At 43.7% G+C, this 20,389-nt stretch overlaps 1 protein-coding gene across 1 annotated transcript in view; it reads left to right on the top strand.

The window, feature by feature from the left end:
• Nucleotides 1-20,389, top strand: part of LOC111976161 (solute carrier family 22 member 23-like) — a 38,169-nt gene that overhangs the window by 2,975 nt on the left and 14,805 nt on the right. Inside the window, exons 2-3 of the mRNA XM_024004925.2 lie at nt 691-794; nt 1,332-1,486. Of these exons, the coding sequence (XP_023860693.1) occupies nt 691-794; nt 1,332-1,486 (259 nt within the window). The remainder of the gene's footprint in view (nt 1-690; nt 795-1,331; nt 1,487-20,389) is intronic.

Raw genomic sequence — 20,389 nt, 5'->3', positions numbered from 1 at the left:
GGAGGTGGAGGGTCCGTCTTGGTCTGGGGCAGTGTGTCACAGCATCATCGGACTGAGCTTGTTGTCATTGCAGGCAATCTCAACACTGTGCGTTACAGGGAAAACATCCTCCTCCCTCATGTGGTTCCTTTCCTGCAGGCTCATCCTGATATGACCCTCCAGCATGACAATGCCACCAGCCATACTGCTCATTCTGTGCGTGATTTCCTGCAAGACAGGAATGTCAGTGTTCTGCCATGGCCAGCGAAGAGCCCGGATCTCAATCCCATTGAGCACGTCTGGGACCTGTTGGATCGGAGGGTGAGGGCTAAGGCCATTCCCCCCAGAAATGTCCGGGAACTTGTAGGTGCTTTAGTGGAAGAGTGGGGTAACATCTCACAGCAAGAACTGGCAAATCTGGTGCAGTTCATGTGGAGGAGATGCACTGCAGTACTTAATGCAGCTGGTGGCCACACCAGAGACTGACTTTTGATTTTGACCCCCCCCTTTTTTCAGGGACACATTATTAAATTTCTGTTATTTCACATGTCTGTGGGACTTGTTCAGTTTATGTCTCAGTTGTTGAATCTTGTTATGTTCATACAAATATTTACACGTTAAGTTTGCTGAAAATAAACACAGTTGACAGTGAGAGGATGTTTCTTTTCATGCTGAGTTTATTTAATACATTTCCCACTTCTCTCTCTGCAGTGGAACCTGGTGTGTGATTCGGCCTGGAAGGTTCACATCGCCAAGTTCTCTCTCTTGGTGGGATCTATCTTCGGCTACCTGGTGATGGGCATCCTAGCCGACTGGTACGCAATCTAGCATTGTCCTTCTCCATTTTGTGTCTTTGTGTGTGACATAGGAAATTCCGCTCCAACCGGGGCGGTAACTCACAACTCTCCCCAACGTAACAAAACATACTCCAGAAACAGTGTCAATACCACTGACCCATAAAAAGCCAAGGCGTTTCTGGATCTGGGGCGACAGTACTTCTAGGTCTCAGCAAGGTAGTAGTGATGCACTTAGCCATCTGCTCATGTCTGTGTCTGCATCCCCACTCCCCCAGGCATCCGAGAATAGACCGTGTCTTATGAAAAACACCCCCAGATCTCCCTGTTGAGTTGTCTGTGGGATGAGCTGTAGCTATAGCAACAGAGACTACTCTGACCCAATGATCTGCTGACCTCTAACCCAGGATCAGGTTGTAGAGGGAAACAGACCATTGGACTAATTTCTCTTTCCATTGCTAATTTTCTTTCTCCCATTCTCTCTGTCTGTTTCTCCCACTATCTTGCAATCTCTTTCCCTCCCATTCTCTTTCCCTCCCATTCTCTCTTCTCTCTCAGGTTCGGTCGTCACCCGGTCCTGATAGTCTCGGTGCTGTTCATGTTGGTGTTTGGTTTGAGTGTAGCGTTCTCCTTCAACATGACCATGTTCAGCACATTACGTTTCTTTGAGGGCTTCTGTCTGGCTGGCCTCACTCTCTCCCTCTACATACTGAGTAAGTACACCTCCACTTCCTGGTATCTACTTTTGTTGTCTGTCAAAGACTGCCCAGAAAGCACACTGCATGGTCTTTCTAGAACGTAGGGCTCTACTCCACAAACTTCCTTTTCCTCTTCCCCCACATCACTCCACCTCGAAGGTAGTACCTCACTTCTCTCTCACTCAGCTTTTTCCCACCATTCCTTCACCTCTCTCTCCACTCAACAAACCTCTGGTGTGTTGCTAGTCGTCCTTGGATGATGATGTGTCTCCTCCTGTCTGTCACGTTGTCACCAGTCTCACCCCATGCTGCTCAATTCAATTTCAATTTAATGGCTTTATTAGCATGGGGAAAAATATGTTAACATTGCCAAAGCAAGTGAAGTAGGTAATAAACAAAAGTGAAATAAACAATAAGCAATAAAAATGAACTGTAAACATTACACTCACAGAAGTTCCAAAAGAATAAAGACATTTCAAATGTCATATTATGTCTATATGTACAGTGTTGTAATGATGTACAAATAGTTCAAGTACAAAAGGGAAGAAAAAAAAAAACATAAATATGGGTTGCATTTACAATGGTGTTTGTTCTTCACTGGTTGACCTTTTATTGTGGCAACAGGTCACAAATCTTGCTGCTTTGTTGGCGCACTGGTATTTCACCCAGTAGATATGGGAGTTTATCAAAATTGGGTTTGTTTCCAAATTATTTGTGGATCTGTGTAATCTGAGGGAAATATGTGTCTCTAATATGGTCATACATTTGGCAGGAGGTTAGGAAGTGCAGCTCAGTTTCCACCTAATTTTGTGGGCAATGTGCCTGTCTTCTCTTGAGAGCCAGGTCTGCCTACGGCGGCCTTTCTCAATAGCAAGGTTATGCTCACTGAGTCTGTACATAGTCAAAGCTTTCCGTAAGTTTGGGTCAGTCACAGTGGTCAGGTATTCTGCAACTGGGTACTCTCTGTTTAGGGCCAAATAGCATTCTAGTTTGCTCAGTTTTTTTGTTAATTCTTTATAAGTTATTCTGTTTTCGTTTTCTCATAATTTGGTTGGGTCTAATTGTGTTGCTGTCCTGGAGCTCTGTGGGGTCTGTTTGTGTTTGTGAACAGAGCCCCAGGACCAGCTTGCTTAGGGGACTCTTCTCCAGGTTCATCTCTCTGTAGGTGATGGCTTTGTTATGGAAGGTTTGGGAATCGCTTCCTTTTAGGTGGTTGTAGAATTTAAACAGCTCTTTTCTGGATTTTGATAATTAGCTGGTATCAGCCTAGTTCTGCTCTGCATGCATTATTTGGTGTTTTACGTTGTACATGGAGGATATTTTTGCAGAATTCTTAATGCAGTCTCTCCATTTGGTGTTTGTCCCATTTTGTGAATTCTTGATTGGTGAGTGGACCCCAGACCTCACAACCATAAAGGGCGAATGGGTTCTATAACTGATTCAAGTATTTTTAGCCAGTTCCTAATTGATATGTCGATATTTAATGTTATTTTTGATGGCATAGAAGCCCTTCTTGCCTTGTCTCTCAGCTCGTTCACAGCTTTATGGAAGTTACCTGTGGCGCTAATGTTCAGGCCGAGGTATGTATAGTTTTTTGTGTGCTCGAGGGCAACAGTGTCTAGATGGAATTTGTATTTGTGGTCCTGGCAACTGGACCTTTTTTGGAACACCATTATTTTATTATTGAGATTTACGGTCAGGGCCCAGGTCTGTCAGAAGATCTAGGTGCCGCTGTAGGCCCTCCTTGGTTGGTGACAGAAGCACCAGATCATCAACAAACAGTAGGCATTTGACTTCAGATTCTAGTAGGGTGAGGCTGGGTGCTGCAGACTGTTCTATTGCCCTTGCTAATTCGTTGATATATAATGTTGAAGAGGGTGGGGCTTAAGCTGCATCCCTGTCTCACCCACCGGCCTGTAGAAAGAAATGTTTGTGTTTTTTGCCAATTTTAACCGCACACTTGTTGTTTGTGTACATGGATTTCATGATGTTGTATGTTTTTCCCCCAACACCACTTTCCATCTATTTGTATAGCAGACCCTCATGCCAAATTGAGTCAAAAGCTTTTTTGAAATCAACAAAGCATGAGAAGACTTTGTTTTGGTTTGGTTGTTTGTCAATTAGGGTGTGCAGGGTGAATACGTGGTCTGTTGTACGATAATTTGGTTTAAAGCCAATTTGACATTTGCTCAGTACATTGTTTTCACTGAGGAAATTAATTAGTCTGCTGTTAATGATAATGCAGAGGATTTTTTCAAGGTTGCTGTTGACGCATATCCCATGGTAGTTATGGTAGTTATTGGGGTCAAATCCAGTGGAGAATCCAGTGGGTTCTGGTAGTCTTTAATAGTTGATTCTAAGATTTGTATATGATCATGTATATTTTTTTGCCGTTTGTTCTTTGTTATAGGACCAAAAAGATTGGAAAAGTGGTTTACCCATACATCTCCGTTTTGGATAGATAACTAGGGACGCACGATATATTGGTAAGCATGTCGGAATTGGCCGATATTAGCTAAAAATGCCAACATCGGCCCGATGTCTAGTTTAAAGCCGATGTTCAAAACCGATGTCAAAGCTGACGTGCATACCTATATAACGTAGATAGATGACGTAATGACGCCACGAAAAATACAGCGATACACGGATCAAAAGCCGAAAAATACTAAGTGCACACTTCCAACAACTTAACAAGTTCAAGTCGAGCAGTCATTTGAAAGAGTAAGAACATTTTTGCGAGACAACTCAAAGGTGAAATCCATTAACGCCAAGATAATGGAATTCATTGCCCTTGACAATCAACCGTTCTCTGTCATAGATGATGTTGGCTTTCGCCGACTGGTCGAGCACCTCAAGCCCCGGTACACACTACCAAGTAGGCGCTATTTTTCAGATGTTGCCTTACCGGAGTTCCATAGTATTGTTGAAACGCACATTCCTGAGCTACTTGCTATGGGCGTCACTGCTATTATCTTCATAACTGACATTTGGACCAGGGATGTCAGCCCCATGAGCATGCTGAGTCTGGCAGCACAGTGGGTCAACGAGGACTGAGAAAAGCCATATTGCATGCTCAAGAATGTGCTGGTTCTCATACTTCTGCTGCCATTTCAATGGCATTTGACAACATGTTTGAAACTTGGAAACATGAACACACTTCTAGCTCCATTCGATCAACTGACTGGAGAAATCAGCTCTTCAACTGTGTCTGCAGCAGATGTGATACCCTCTGTCATGGCATTGAAACGCCTACTCAACAAAACTGCCGACAGACGTGGTGTTAAAACTTGCAAAAGTACTCTACAAGAGGCTGTGTACAAGCGATTCGGTGGCATTCTCTCTGAGCCTCTTTATTGTGTCGCACCATGCTCGGTACAAGGACCGCTACTTTGATGCAGACAAGAAACAGGGTTTACGTGAAATGTTACAGACACAGCTGGACAAGATGGAAACGGACACATTGACAGTGTGCACCGAGGAAAAGAGGCCACGGACAGACACAGCTGAAACTTGACACTGCTTGACATGTATGATGAAATCCTGGTTGAGACTGAACAAATAAACAACGAAGCAGCACAGCAAGTAAGTGAAATAAATAGGTTTTGATTATGTTTTACTGGTAATGGGAACATATGTAAATACCCCAAAAATTGCTTTTTGGTCAGTGTGGGTCTGTGTTTCAACTATTTAACTGTATTAGAATGCTTAAATGGCCGCAAAAAAATGTATTATCGGTTATCAGTATCGGTATCAGGTTTTTTTTGCAAGGAAAATATTGGATATCGGTGTCGGCCACAAATGTCATATCGGTGCATCCCTATAGATAACTCTTCTTGTTGTTGTTTGTTTAGTGTTTTCCAATTTTTCCAGAATTGGTTAGAGTCAATGGATTCTTCAATTACATTGAGCTGATTTCTGACGTGCTGTTCCTTCTTTTTCCGTTGTTTATTTCTTTCTTGTTTTAGTGATTCACCTTTGTGAAGGCGAAGGCTCATGGTTTTCTGGGTCTCTATGTTTTAGGTTGGGTAGGTTTCTCAATTTCTTTCTTAGGTTTTTGCATTCTTCATCAAACCATTTGTCATTGTTGTTAATTTTTTTTCGGTTTTCTGTTTGAAATGTTTAGATTTGATAGGGAAGCTGAGAGGTCAAATATACTGTTTAGGTTTTCTACTGCCAAGTTTACCTTCACTATTACAGTGGAACGTTTTGTCCAGGAAGTTGTGTAAAAGGGATTGAATTTGTTGTTGCCTAATTGTTTTTTGGTAGATTTCCACAATACTTTCCTTCCATCTATAGCATTTCTTAATATTAATCAGTTCCTTTGGTTTGATGCCTCACGATTGAGTATTGCTCTGTTCAAGTAGACTGTGATTTTGCTGTGATCTGATAGKGGTGTCAGTGGGTTGACTGTGAACGCTCTGAGAGACTCTGGGTTGAGGTCAGTGATAAAGTAGTCTACAGTACTACTGCCAAGAGATGAGCTATAGGTGTACCTACCATAGGAGTCCCCTCGAAGCCTACCATTGACTATGTACATACCCAGCGTGCGACAGAGCTGCAGGAGTTGTGACCCGTTTTTGTTGGTTATGTTGTCGTAGTTGTACCTTGGGGGGCATATGGGGGGAGGGAATGCTGTCACCTCCAGGCAGGTGTTTGCCCCCCTGTATGCTGAGGGTGTCAGGTTCTTGTCCAGTTCTGGCATTTAGGTCGCCACAGACTAGTACATGTCTCTGGGCCTGGAAATGATTGATTTCCTCCTCCAGGATGGAGAAGCTGTCTTCATTAAAGTATGGGTATTCTAGTGGGGGGGATATAGGTAGCACACAGGAGGACATTTTTCCCTGTTGAGATAATGCTCTCTGTGTCTGTCTACCTGAAGTGATAAACAACAACATTAGACTATGGGTGTTGATTATATTCACAGCATTGGTAAACCTCAATGGTCTCTGATGTCTAGTTCGATTAGATACACTGCATGAATAAGATGATTAGCATGAATCACTTTACAGTCTTTGGTGGGGGATCTGACAATGTCTTGTTTTGCTTTGTCCTTTATCTAAAGCTATGCCTGACTGCCATACTGACGCCCAACCCCCTAACCACTGTTCCCCTGCCCTTGATGGGGACATCAGTATATTCTATCTTGTCCTTTATCTACAGCTATGTTTGGAATACTATCCTCCTACCCTTTTACCATAAAACCTCTAACCCCCCACCCCTCTCCCTTGTCACCTAGGCCTTTTGGACTTTTCTCACCAGAGAGATTAGTCAGTCAGTTTGAGGGTGGGGGGGGGGGGGTGCTGCTGTGTTAGGTCTGCAGCGGTATTGTTCACCACAGCAGGGGGTGGCTGATAAATGTCTTCTAAGCTTCACTAAAAACAAACAAACAAAATGGACGTCTCTTAGAGCTGTGGTGAGTCATACGGGAGTTTAATCCCTGATCTGTTGATACTGTAGAACTTGAACTGTTCCTGTTGTTACTGTTGTTATAGAGACCCTCACTATCCTTTATAATGCCTGTCCATTTAAACGCTGGGGATTTTACGCTTCTATGGAGGTGATCCTGGGGAAATGGTTTGAGGCTAACGTGATGAATATAGAATTCCTCAATTTCTTGTGGTGTACTATTGATGTGTTTTTTGAGAAATAGGTTATGGGTTTTTGTGCTGGTGAATGCGTAGTCTCACATTAGCCAGATGAATGCTGTATGGTGCTGTATGGTGTTGTTTGGGTGTTTGTCGCAGAGTTCATCAAACAAAGACTGTCTACAAACTCGGAGTCATGTTTTGTGTGTGTGTTTGTGTGAGGTCATTGTTACCAGGCCATACTAGAAGGGAGGCTGACAAAGCTGTTGTTTCCCCATCATGCCTTCCCATTTTTTTACCTGATCAGGTTCTGTCTCTAAAATCATAATTTCTTAATGTTCACATTCAGTAATCATGGATAAGACCAGCTGACATTGCGGTGTGTCACAAACAAAGACCGCGCACACACACATACACAGGCTCCTCGGCTCAGGCATGCACGTACGCACATACACAGCTACCTATGCTGACATAAGACAACCCTTATACTGCTGTTTGTCAGCTTAAATAGAAAAGTCCTTTAAATGGGATCCATTTCACTTGACACATGTCTAAGTGTTGCTGTACATCTGAGACCTAACAGTCCTTCGGGCCCTGGCAGACACATGGCCCCTCGGGAATAAGACTAATTATACAGTAGACATTCACCCACACACAACCAGCAGCTTGTAACCTTGATCTGAAATAATGCATTGAATAGGCACTGTTCTCTCGCTGTAATTATACAGAGTGTGTGTGTGGGTTGGTTCGTCTATTCTTGTGGGGACCTAAAATCCCCAAAAGTCACCACAAGGATAGTAAAACAAGGAAAATTCTCCCTCGTGGGGGACATTTCCCACGTCCCAATGAGGACAGACTATTTTAAGCTTAGGGGTTTGGTTTAGGGTTAGGGTTACAATTATGGTTATGGTAAGAGTTAGTGGTTAGGGTTCGGGGTTAGGTTTTGGGTTAGGGTTATGGGTTAAATTTTGGGTTAAGGTTATGGTAAGGGTCAGGGGTTAGGGAAAATATGATTTTGAATGGAAAAAAATGTTTGGTCCCCACAAGGATAGAATAACATATCGTGTGTGTGTGGAGAGAGAGAAAGAGAGAATGTGTGTTAGTGAAAAAGTCCTATGTTGTCTATGCTTTATTGTGTAAATACAAGGTATTCAGAAGAGAGTGGACAGAGAATATAGCTACTGTAGCTATGCAGTGGGTTGCCATGGTACTTTACAATTTACTTTATGTTGTGACAATAAAAAAATGTCTTTCACTGCTTGCATGAGCCTCATGTGTTATCATTTACAGTATAGTGACACACTGTGTCACGTTCCTGACCTATTTTATGTTATTTTTATATGTTTAGTTGGTCAGGGCGTGAGTTGGGGTGGGCATTGTATGTTGTGTGTGTTTTGTTTTGTCTTTGGGTGTTGTAGGTGTATGGGGTAGAGAGGAGTGAGGTTTTCTAGTTATGTCTATGGCTGCCTAGATTGGGTCTCAATCAGAGACAGCTGTCATTCATTTTGTCTCTGATTGGGAGCCATATTTAAGGTAGCCATAGGCAGTAGGCTTTTGTGGGTAGTTGTCTTGTTGAACGTTTGTTGCTTGTATGTGCACTTACGTTATTTAGCTTCACGGTCGTTTTGTTGTTTTGTTAGTTTGTGTTTAGTGTTCGTTTTTGTGTTTTCTCTCTCTTCTCTAATAAAGAAGATGTATTTTGCACACGCTGCGCCTTGGTCCGTCTCTCCACACGATCGTGACACACTGCAATATTTAAATACTCCATTGATGACCCATTTATGTAAATTAACTGAGCTGTATTGTTACTTGAACCTCATTGTCTTCTGTCACATGATATATACTGTCAGAGCTGGTTGTTAAAGCTGCATTGTTGTTCTTGTTGTTGTTATTATTGTTTGTCTTAGAGAGTAAAGAGTTGTACTATAGCATTTTGCCACACCCCAGTAGACATGCTCAAAAGGATTCATGTTAATAGAAAATAATAGCATACCGTTATTCCAAGGCTGCTATGGTAGTCATGGTATGACCAACAATGGCGCCGGAGAAGAAGGCTGACGTTTTACGTGTCCCCAACCGATTGTGTTTTTTTGTTTGTTTATTTGCGTTGTTTGTCACTTATTTTGTAACTTATTTTGTACATAATGTTGCCGCTACCGTCTCTTATGACCGAACATAACTTCTGGACATCAGGACTGCGATTACTCAAAACGGACTGGCAGAATCCTTTTTTTCCTTTAACGAGTCTGACGACCCCGACGTGAATGATATACTGCTTTCTCGGGAACAGTCCCAGATCCCCGTGACTTGCGTGAAGAGGAGGCTGAGAAAAAGAGGCCAGAGGGCGGGCTGCCATCTGAGAAATTGTAGCAATCGAATAAACCCCCAATTCTTCCATTCTGCTAGCAAACGTGCAATCTTTGGAGAATAAAATCGATGACCTACGCGGAAGAATAAACTACCAACGGGACATTCAAAACGGTAGTATCTTACGTATCAGCTGGTGCATGATATCTAAGGAAGTGTCAAGCTATTGCTCGCCTGAGGTAGAGTATCTCATGATAAGCTGTAGACCACAGTACTTACCGAGAGAGTTTTCATCTGTATTCTTCGTAGCTGTTTACATACCACCACAGACGGAGGCTGGCACTAAGACAGCATTGAATGAGCTGTATTCCGCCATAAGCAAACAATAAAACGCTCACGCAGAGGTAGCCGGGGACTTTAATGCAGGGAAACTTAAATCTGTTTTACAAAATTTCTATAAGCATGTTAAATGTGCAACCAGAGGGAAAAAACTCTGGACCACCTTTACTGCACACACAGAGACACATACAAATCTCTCCCTCACCCTCCATTTGGCAAATCTGACCATAATTCTATCCTCCTGATTCCTGCTTACAAGCAAAAATTAAAGCAGGAAGCACCAATGACGAGATCAATAAAAAAGTGGTCAGATGAAGCAGATGCTAAGCTACAGGACTGTTTTGCTAGCACAGACTGGAATATGTTCCGGGATTCCTCCGATGGCATTGAGGAGTACACCACATCAGTCATTGGCTTCATCAATAAGTGCATCGATGGTGTCGTCCCCACAGTGACCGTATGTACATACCCCAACCAGAAGCCATGGATTACAGGCAACATCCGCACTGAGCTAAAGGCTAGAGCTGCCGCTTTCAAGGAGTGGGACTCTATGCCCTCAGACGAACCATCAAACTGGCTAAGCGTCAATCCAGGACTAAGTTCGAATCGTGCTACACCGGCTCTTACGCTCGTCGCATGTGGCAGGGCTTGCAAACCATTACAGACTACAAAGGGAAGCACAGCCGCAAGCTGCCCAGTGACACGAGCCTACCAGACGAACTAAACTACTTCTATGTTCGCTTCGAGGCAAATAACACTGAAACATGCATGAGAGCATCAGCTGTTCCGGAAGACTGCAGCCAATGTGAGTAAGTAACATTCACATTGACTGCAGCCAATGTGAGTAAGTAACGTTCACAAGGCTGCAGGGCCAGACGGATTACCAGGACATGTACTACGAGCATGCGTTCACCAACTCGCATGTGTCTTCACTGACATTTTCAACCTCTCCCTGTCCGAGTCTGTAATACCAACATGTTTCAAGCAGACCACCATAGTGCCTGTGCCCAAGAACACTAAGGTAACCCGCCTAAATTACTACCGACCCGTAGCACTCATGTCTGTAGCCATGAAGTGCTTTGAAAGGCTGGTCTTTGCTCACATCAACACCATTATCCCAGAAACCCTAGACCCACTCCAATTTGCATACCGCCCCAACAGATCCACAGATTATGCAATCTCAGTCACACTCCACACGGCCCTTTCCCACCTGGACAAAAGGAACACCTATGTGAGAATGCTATTCATTGACTACAGCTCAGCGTTCAACACCATAGTGCCCTCAAAGCTCATCAATAAGCTAAGGACCCTGGGACTAAACACCTCCCTCTGCAACTGGATCCTGGACTATCTGACAGGCCGCCCCCAGGTGATAAGTGTAGGTAACAACACATCCGCCACACTGATCCTCAACACAGGGGACCCTCAGGGGTGCTTGCTCAGTCCCCTCCTGTACTCCCTGTTCACTCATGACTGCATGGCCAGGCACGACTCCAACACCATCATTAAGTCTTCCGATGACACAACAGTGGTAGGCGTGATCACCGACAACGACGAGACGGCCTATAGAGAGGAGGTCAGATGATTGTGGACTACAGGAAAAAGAGGACCGAGCACGCGCCCATTCTCATCGATGGGGCTGCAGTGGAGCAAGTTGAGAGCTTCAAGTTCCTTGATGTCCTCATCACCAATAAACTAACGTGGTCCAAGCACATCAAGACAGTCATGAAGAGGGTACGACAAAACCTATTGCCCCTCAGGAGACTGAAAAGATTTGGCATGGGTCGTGAGATCCTCAAAAGGTTCTACAGCTGCACCATCAAGAGCATCCTGACTGGTTGCATCACTGCCTGGTATGGCAACTGCTCGGCCTCTCACCGCAAAGCACTACAGCTACAGAGGATAGTGCGAACGGCCCAGTACATCACTGGGGCCAAGCTTCCTGCCATCCAGGACCTCTATACCAGGCGGTGTCAGAGGAAGGCCCTAAAATTTGTCAAAGACTCCAGCCACCCTAGTCATAGACCGTTCTCTCTGCTACCGCAGGGCAAGCGGTACCGGAGACCGGAGCGCCAAGTCTAGGTCCAAGAGGCTTCTAAACAGCTTCTACCMCCAAGCCATAAGACTCCTGAACATCTAATMAAATGGCTCCCCAAATTATTTGCATTGCCCCCCTCCCTCTTTTACCGCTGCTACTCTCTGTTGTTATCATCTATGCAAAGTCACTTTAATAACTCTACCTACATGTACATATTACCTCAACTAACCGGTGCCCCTGCACATTGACAGTACCGGTACCCCCCTGTATATAGTCTCGCTATTGTTATTTTACTGCTGCTCTTTAATTATTTGTTACTTTTATTTCTTATTCTTATCCCAGAAAATGTAAACTGCATTGTTGGTTAGGGGCTTGTAAGTAAGCATTTCACTGTAAGGTCTATGACCTGTTGTATTCGGCGCATGTGACTAATACAATTTTATTTGATTTAATAGGCTCTAGTGGGAACCAATTTGGAGAGATTTTGGGGTGGGAAAGGGCATACTTAGTCAGCTGCAGAACTGAATGCATTCAACCGAAATGTGTCTTCCGCATTTAACCCAACCCCTCTTAATCAGACCTGCGGGCAGCTGCCTTAATCGAAATGTTCAAAGATATAGTTATACTGAACAAAATATAAACGCAACATGCAACAATTTCAAAGATTTTACTGGGTTACAGTTCATATAAGGAAATCAGTCAATTTAAATACATAAATTAGGCCCTAATCTATAGATTTCACATGACTGGGAATACAGATATGCATCTGTTGGTCACAGATACCTTTAAAAAAAAAAAGTAGGGGCGTGGATCAGAAAACCAGTCAGTATCTGGTGTGACCACCATTTTCCTCATGCAGTGTGACACATCTCCTGCGCATTTGATCAGGCTGTTGATTTTGGCCTGTGGAATGTTGTCCCACCCCTCTTCAATGGCTGTGCGAAGTTGCTGGATATTGGTGGGAATTGGAACATGCTGTCGTACACGTTGATCCAGAGCATCCCAAACATGCTAAATGGGTAACATGTCTGGTGAGTATGCAGGCCATGGAAGAACTGGGACATTTTCAGCTTCCAGGAATTGTGTACAGATCCTTGCAACATAGGGCCATGCATTATCATGCTGAAACATGAGGTGATGGCGGTGGATGAATGGCATGACAATTGGCGTCACGATCTCGTCAAGGTATCTCTGTGCATTCAAATTGCCATAGATGCAATTGTGTTTGTTGTCCATACCTTATGTCTGCCCATACCATAACCCCACTGCCACCATGGGGCACTTTGTTCCCACTGTTGACATCAGCAAACTTCTCACCCACACGATGCCATACACATGGTCTGTGGTTGTAAGGCCGGTTGGACGTACTGCCAAATTCTCTAAAACGACATTGGAGGCGGCTTATGCTTGAGAAATGAACATTAAATTCTCTTGCAACAGCTCTGGTGGACATTCCTGCAGTCAGCATGCCAATTGCACACTCCCTCAAAACATGAGACATCTGTGGCATTGTGTTGTATGACAAAATGGTACATTTTAGAGTGGCCTTTTATTGTCCCCAACACAAGGTGCACCTGTGTAATGATCATGCTGTTTAATCAGCTTCTTGATATGCCACATCTGTCAGGTGGATGGATTATCTTGACAAATGAGAAATGCTCACTAACAGGGATGTAAACAAATTTGTGCACAAAATTTGAGAGAAATAAGCTTTTTGTGAGAACATGGGACCTACACATTACATGGTGCGTTTATATTTTTGTTCAGTGTATATGCACGCACACACACAAACACAGCAGAACATAAACGAACACACAGTACATAAGCCTCTCTCTCTTTAAGTACAGAAACATTTGAGTGTGTGTATGCCATGCTGATGAAGGGAAATGGAAATTATATGGGTGTGTGTCCATGTGTGTCTGTGGGGTTTGCAGTCAGAGAAACACTCCCCTTCTTTTCTTTCTGTCCCACCCTTCCCCCCTTCCCTCCCTCCCTGCTTATTCTCTCCACATTTCCTTGTCTTTGTCCATTACCTGCTCATACTGTTTCTCTGTACCCACTCGCTATCCATGTGGTCCATACAGCCCTCCTCAGTCTCAGGAGTAGATTATTTTCGCTCAATCTCCCCCTCCAACTCATCCCCAAGCTTGTGTGGGATTCTTTCTAGGCTTATTTAGAATCTCTGATCTCCCTTTTATCTCGCTGTGCCACACACACACACACACACACACACACACACACACACACACACACACACACACACCACACACACACACACACACACAATGAGAGAACAGTGTCTTATTCAAACATATATTTCAGAACAAGAGTTCACAAGCTGCTGGTTGTTGTGTGGTGTTATTTACTGTATAATCAGTCTTATTCCTGAGGGCCATGAGTCTGCCAGGGGCCTGAAGGCCTGTTGGTTTTATATGTACTATCATTCTACAGGGTTAAATGTTGGATCCCTCTCTCCATTTCTCCCTTCCTTCTCCATTCCCTTCCTCTCTCTTTTCCCTTGTTGCTCTCCCTCCATAAAATGTCTCTATTTCTCCACGTCTCCCCTTCAATTCCCTCCATTTCTTCCTCATAGAGAATGTGGGATGAAGAGGAAAAAGAAGGGATTGAGTAAAGAAGTGAAGAGAGGAGTAGAGTATTAGTGATAGAGAGAGAATAGAAGGATACAGTTAAATGACTGACTCAGCCGGAAAAAAGAACAATTATCCCATGTCCCTGCCCTCATCCTCCCTTCCTCTCTCACAGGTGTCTATTATCCTGACAGCTGCCTTCACCCCGCTATCCCTCAGACCTTCACACCTCAGTGAGTGGGTGTGGGGTCAAGCCTTTTGTTATGACAGATTTCTTTAGCCACAATCACAGTGTTTTCTCTCTCTTTTCGTTCTCTTTCCTTTCTCTCTGCAGCTGATCACTTTCAGCCCTAGTCAGAGGATTGCCTCCTTGTGAAAGGAGAAGCAGGGAACAGGAGTGGGACAGGGGAGGGGTAGAGGACAGGGGGTATGGGGCGTGGGAGGGGGAGGGGGTAGGGACAAGGAGGGGGTGGAGAACGGGGAGGGGTAGAGGACAGCGGAGGGGATAGAGGGATAGGGGGGAGGGGGTAGAGGACAAGGGAGGGAGTAGAGAACAGGGGAGGGGGTAGAGGACAGCGGAGGGGGATGAGGATAGGGGAGGGGTAGAGGACAAGGGAGGGGGTAGAGGAAAGGAGGGGAGTAGAGAACAGGGGGGAGGGGGTAGAGGACAAGGGAGGGGGTAGAGAACAGGGGTGGGGATAGAGAGCAGGGGAGGGATAGAGAGCAGGGGAGGGGTAGAGAACAGGGGGTGGGGAGTAGGGGGGCGGGGTGACAGCTTTTTAATGCCGCTGCCATATTGTTTACTATTATTGATAATTATTATTACTATTAATCCTGCTACCAGTCACTTTCTCCTAATCCCTGCCTACATGTACATATCTAGACCACCTTTACTCCACACACAGATACGTGTACAAAGCTCTCCCTCGCCCTCCATTTGGCAAATCTGACCATAATTCTATCCTCCTGATTCCTGCTTACAAGCAAAAACTACAGCAGGAAGTACCAGTGACTCGGTCAATACGGAAGTGGTCAGATGACGCAGATGCTACGCTACAGGACTGTTTTGCTAGCACAGACTGGAATATGTTCCGCGATTCATCCAATGGCATTGAGTATACCACCTCAGTCACCGGCATCATCAATAAGTGCATCGACGACGTCGTCCCCACAGTGACCGTACGATTCAATCTTTGTCCTGTATTGACGCTTTGCCTGTTTGATGGTTCGTCTGAGGGCATAGCAAGATTTCTTATAAACGTCCAGATTAGTGTCCCGCTCCTTGAAAGCGGCAGCTCTAAATCAAATCAAATTGTATTTGTCACATGCGCCAAATACAACAGGTGTAGACCTTACAGTGAAATGCTTTCTGACAAGCCCTCTAGCCTTTAGCTCGGTGCAGATGTTGCCTGTTATCCATGGCTTCTCGTTGGGATATGTACGTAAAAAGACTGAATATTTACATGGTATGAAAACAAACACGTTTTACCTCTTCACCATCTTGTCCACATGTGCACTTTCAGACCGTAGTTTCAGACTGTAGTTTCAGACCGCAGTCTGGCTTTTTAATGGAGGTTTTGGAGCAGTGGCTTCTTCCTTGCTGAGTGGCCTTTCAGATTATGTCGATATAGGACTCGTTTTACTGTGGATGTAGATACTTTTGTACCTGTTTCCTCCAGCATCTTCACAAGGTCCTTTGCTGTTGTTCTGGGATTGATTTGCACTTTTCGCCCAAAGTACATTCATCTCTAGGAGACAGAACGCATCTCCTTCCTGAGCGGTATGATGGCTGCGTGGTCCCATAGTGTTTATACTTGCATACCATTGTTTGTACAGATGTGAATGTGGTACCTTCAGGTATTTGGAAATTGCTCCCAAGGATGAACCAGACTTGTGGAGGTCTACTATTATTTTTCTGAGGTCTTGGCTGATTTTTATTGATTTTCCCATGATGTCAAGCAAAGAGGCACTGAGTTTGAAGGTAGGCCTTGAGATACATCCACAGGTACACCTCCAATTGACTCAAATTATGTCAATTAGCCTATCAGAAGCTTCTAAAGCCATGACATAATTTTCTGGAATTTTCCAAGCTGTTTAAAGGCACAGTCAACTTAGTGTATGTTAACTCCTGACCCACTGGAATTGTGATATAGTGAATTATAAGTGAAGTAATCTGTCTGTAAACAATTGTTGGAAAGATTACTTGTGTCATGCACAAAGTAGATGTCCTAACCGACTTGCCAAAACTATAGTTTGTTAACAAGGAATTTGTGGAGTGGTTGAAAAACGAGTTTAATGACTCCAACCTAAGTGTATGTAAACTTCCGACTTCAACTGTATATACTAGGCGGTGCCAGAGGAAGACTCCAGTCACCCAAGTCATAGACTGTTCTCTCTGCTACCACATGGCAAGTGGTACCGAAGCGCCAAGTCTAGGACCAAAAGGCTCCTTAACAGCTTCTATCCCCAAGCCTTAAGAATGCCGAACAATTAATCAAATGGCCACCGGACTATTTACGTTGACACCCCCCCCCCCCCCCCCTTTGTTTTTACACGGCTGCTTCTCGCTGTTTATATATCTATGGCATAGTCCATTAACAATTACATTTTGACTATTCAGTACACCGCACCACTGACTCGCGTACCCAGTACCCCCGGTATATAGCCTCTTTATTGTGTTTTCATTTTCTAGTGTTTTTTTGATTTGATTCGATTTCTATGTTACCTTTAGTGTTTATTTAGGTAAATATTTATAAGCCATCATATCTTGAACCTGCATTCGTTGGTTAAGGCTTGTAAGTAAGCATTTGCACGATAAGGTATAGCACTATTCTTGATTCAGCACACATGTGACAAATATCTGTGATTTCGATTTCATTCTACATGCAACATCTCCAGTGAGCCCTTCACATGTGGGATTGGCGCTGGTACTGGCACTTTCTGTTTTTCACCTCTCTCTATTCTTTTTAATTTAGTTTTTTTTTAATATATATAATATTGTTGAATAGTGCACTGTTGGGGAAGGGCTTGGCAAGTTCAAGCATTTCACTGTACTGGTGCCATGTAAACAGTAGAACTTTTGAGCGGTTAGAGACCTTCATCTGAGTTGAGAGCAGCTGGGAGAGGAGTGGGGCATAGGCGAGGGGCGTGGGAGGGAGGGGGTCAGCTCTTGGGGAGAGCAGGGAGGGGAGAGAAGAAGGGAGGGAGAGCAGAGGAGGAGGGAGAGGGAGGAGAGGAGGGTGCAGTCAGGGTAATCAACACAAGAGGAGTCTTTCTCCATGCTCAGTTGAACAAAAGCCCTGACTCACAAGCTGTGTGTGTGTGCTGTGTGTGTTGTGTATGTGTAGTGTGATGTGGTGTGTGTGTGTGTGTGTGTGTGTGTGTGTGTGTGTGTGTGTGTGTGTGTGTGTGTGTGTGTGTGTGTGTGTGTGTGTGATTACCAGAACAGTCTGTAAGCAGACACCACCTCCACAAGGGGTTATGTTTTGGGGGGAAACAGCGGGGGTTACTGCTATATTTTGCGAGGGATTATATACCAAAGTCTGGCAGAGGTATCTTCATTGTGAGCAGTACATTACATTAGTTTCATACAGCCTGCTACAGTATCTGTCTAATGAGGAGGAGGTTTGGGCTCTGGGTCTGATTCTGTTTGGTTTGAACAAAGCGGTCTATGCTGACTGGGCACAGACTTTCATCACATATGCACACAGAGAGACATAGAGAGAGGGAGAGAGAAAAGGCTTAAGGGTGAGTCAACCTGGGGTCAGTATAATTTCCTTGCTGTGTGTTTGGGCTCCAGGGGAGAGAAGCTCACTACAGGAGGTCGGAGGGGATGTTCTCCATCTCCAGGCATCAGCTGACTCCTCTCTCTCTCTCAATTCAAAGGGCTTTATTGGCACGGGAAATATATTACATTGCCAAAGCAAGTGAAATAGATAATAAACAAAAGTGAAATAAACAATCAGAAATTAACAGTAAACATTATACTCACAAAAGTTTCAAAAGAATAGAGACATTTCAAATGTCATATTATGGCTATATACAGTGTTGTATAAAAGGGAAAATAAATAAACATAAATATGGGTTGTATTTACAATGGTGTTTGTTCTTCACTGGTTGCCTTTTTCTTGTGGCAACAGGTCTCAAATCTTGCTGATGTGATGTCACACGGAGGTATTTCACCCAATAGATATGGGAATTTATTAAAATTGGATTTGTTTTCGAATTCTTTGTGGGTCTGTGTAATCTGAGGGAAATATGTGTCTCTAATATGGTCATACATTTAGCAGGAGGTTAGGAAGTGCAGCTCAGTTTCCACCTCATTTTGTGGGCAGTGTGCACATAGTCTGTCTTCTCTTGAGAGCCAGGTCTGCCTACGGTGGCCTTTCTCAATAGCAAGGCTATGCTCACTGAGTCTGTACATAGTCAAAGCTTTCCTTAAGTTTGGGTCAGTCACAGTGGTCAGGTATTCTGCCACTGTGTACTCCCTGTTTAGGGCCAAATAGCATTCTAGTTTGCTCAGTTTTTTTGTTAATTCTTTATTAGTAATTCTATTTTTGTTTTCTCATGATTTGGTTGGGTCTAATTGTGTTGCTGTCCTGGGGCTCTGTGGGGTCTGTTTGTGTTTGTGAACAGAGCCCCAGGACCAGCTTGCTTAGGGGACTCTTCTCCAGGTTCATCTCTCTGTAGGTGATGGCTTTGTTATGGAGGGTTTGGGAATCGCTTCCTTTTAGGTGGTTGTAGAATTTAACAGCTCTTTTCTGGATTTTGCATTATTTGGTGTTTTACGTTGTACACAGATTATATTTTTTGCAGAATTCTGAATGCAGAGTCTCAATTTGGTGTTTGTCCCATTTTGTGAATTCTTGGTTGGTGAGCGGACCCCAGACCTCACAACTAGGGCTGTGGCTGTCATGGAATTTCGTCAGCTGGTGATTGTCAAGGAAATAACTATCGGTCTCACGGTAATTGACCATTAATTTACCGCTTCCACACGTAGCCTACAAGCCACTGATGCAGACCTTTGGAACATCTACATTTTAAAAAGTCGAATTAATCCATGTAATATTACCTACACTTTCACAATAAATCCATTATTTATTTTAGACAAGTCTAAAGAAGCATGATATGAAGAAAATGTAGTCTATTTCAGAAGAASAGAATAGCATACTCTGAGTTGTCCTTATGTTGGGTCCTGATTTGGCTATGCCAAATGGCTGTGGGCTACACTAGTTCATTTAGCAGACAAGATTAGCTTATAATTCTGTGGTATTATTTTATAGTATGAAGAATACAATTGAACAAAGCTGAATAAAATAGAAATTCTATTTTCTCCAAATGATTTGAGGGAGTGTGCACATGCGGCTATTCTGTGTTGAGCGTTAACAAAGAAATAGGTACTCCTATATGCTTAATTTAGAGTTATTAATGTTACTTTAGTTTTTCTACAAAAATTGGTCTATATGTTTTGATTTTGAATACATTGTAAGACTGCATGTTGCGACTCTAATGTCAATTTGAAAAAAGTAGCTTGAAAGGTATGAGCTCTGCTTTGCTTTTTAGATTTTTTTGGGCCACTTTAGTTGTGATACAAACATTATCAAAACATATAGGCCTAAGGGCTAGGCTACATGAGGTGTGATACAAACATTATCAAAACATATAGGCCTAAGGGCTAGGCTACATGAGGTGTGTGACTATGATTAGAAAAAGTCACAAAAACAGGCATTGTTTCCTTAGAAATGTTGCGCAACATGAGCTCATAGGCTCTCATGAAGTGTTTGATTAGATTTTCTAAAACATTTGCATTAATATCAGAGTGATGAGAGGGACAGTAGAGTGATTTAGAGGGACAGTAGAGTGATTTATAGGGACAGTAGAGTGATGAGAGGGACAGTAGAGTGATGAGAGGGACAGTAGAGTGATGAGAGGGACAGTAGAGTGATGAGAGGGACAGTAGAGTGATTTAGAGTGACAGTAGAGTGATGAGAGGGACAGTGGAGTGATTTAGAGGGACAGTAGAGTGATTTAGAGGGACAGTAGAGTGATTTAGAGGGACAGT

The sequence above is a fragment of the Salvelinus sp. IW2-2015 genome, linkage group LG16, assembly GCF_002910315.2.
Source record: "Salvelinus sp. IW2-2015 linkage group LG16, ASM291031v2, whole genome shotgun sequence".
In the NCBI taxonomy this organism is placed as follows: Eukaryota; Metazoa; Chordata; class Actinopteri; order Salmoniformes; family Salmonidae; genus Salvelinus; species Salvelinus sp. IW2-2015.
The sequence above is the reverse complement of the archived record's forward strand: the minus strand, read 5'-3'. Positions and strand labels throughout refer to the sequence as shown.